The sequence below is a fragment of the Hippocampus comes genome, unplaced genomic scaffold (assembly GCF_001891065.2).
Source record: "Hippocampus comes isolate QL1 unplaced genomic scaffold, H_comes_QL1_v1.1 scaffold1527, whole genome shotgun sequence".
NCBI classification, from domain to species: Eukaryota; Metazoa; Chordata; class Actinopteri; order Syngnathiformes; family Syngnathidae; genus Hippocampus; species Hippocampus comes.
The window spans coordinates 1-1,038 of record NW_017806783.1 but is presented as its reverse complement, the minus strand read 5'-3'; the positions used below and the strand labels follow the sequence as shown (position 1 = coordinate 1,038).

The 1,038-nt window shown below is 43.6% G+C and overlaps 1 protein-coding gene across 1 annotated transcript; it reads left to right on the top strand.

The window, feature by feature from the left end:
- Positions 1-4: 4 nt before the first annotated feature.
- On the top strand, positions 5-1,033 carry LOC109508117 (protocadherin gamma-C4-like; the record flags this gene model as incomplete). Its single annotated transcript, XM_019857958.1, has 1 exon — positions 5-1,033. A coding segment is annotated over one exon (1,029 nt), but the record flags the coding sequence as incomplete, so codon positions are not given.
- Positions 1,034-1,038: the final 5 nt, after the last annotated feature.

The window sequence follows — 1,038 nt, the reverse complement described above, 5'->3', positions numbered from 1 at the left end:
TAAAAATGACTGCTGTTCCCTTCGAATAAAAGAAAGAGAGGGTGGAAAACCCGTGCTTGAGCTAGTAGTGGATAAGCCTTTAGACAGAGAGAAAAAGGCTGTTCATAAAATATTATTAACTGCATTTGATGGAGGAAGTCCGACTCGATCAGGCACTTCAGAAATTACTATAAATGTACTTGACAGCAATGATAACTTTCCGGTATTTGAGAAAAATCTCTACACAGTAACTGTGGGTGAAAGTAGTGTAAAAGGGACTGTTATTATCAGACCAAAAGCAACAGATGCAGATGAAGGGTTGAATGGCGAAATTGGCTTTTCATTTGGCACCACGACTCCAGATTCTGTGTTATCCATTTTTGACATGAATCCCGTGACTGGTGAGATCACTTTAAAGGAGAAATTAGATTATGAGACAACAAAGTCATACGACATTGACATAACTGCTAAAGATAAAGGCAGCCCTGAGATGGAGGGTCATTGTCGTGTGCAGGTTGATGTGAAGGACTCCAATGATAATCCTCCTGAAATCGTCCTCACCTCACAGCCAAAACCTGTGCGTGAGGATGCCCCGAGTGGAAGTGTTGTCGCCCTCATAAGTGCTCGTGATCTTGACTCGGGTCAGAATGGTAATGTCACGTTACACCTGAAAGAGGGCTCTCCTTTTGCCCTAAAAAGTTCTTTTTCTAACGTTTACGCGCTGGTCACCAGTGCTGCTTTAGACCGAGAGAGTGTATCTGAGTATAATATTGAGATAACAGCCACTGATGCAGGCTTTCCTCCTCTCTCGAGTAAGAAAATGATCTCTGTAAGCATTACTGACATTAACGACAACCCTCCTGTGTTCTCTCAGAGCTCGTACAATGTTTATTTAAAAGAGAACGGAGTAGCAGGCTCGATACTGTACTCGGTGTCTGCAAGTGATCTGGATGCTGGTGAAAACGCCAAAGTGTCCTACTCCATCGTGGACTCAAAAGTGCACGACGTGTCCGTGTCGTCTTATGTTTACGTGAACTCGGAGAACGGCAGCATCTTCAG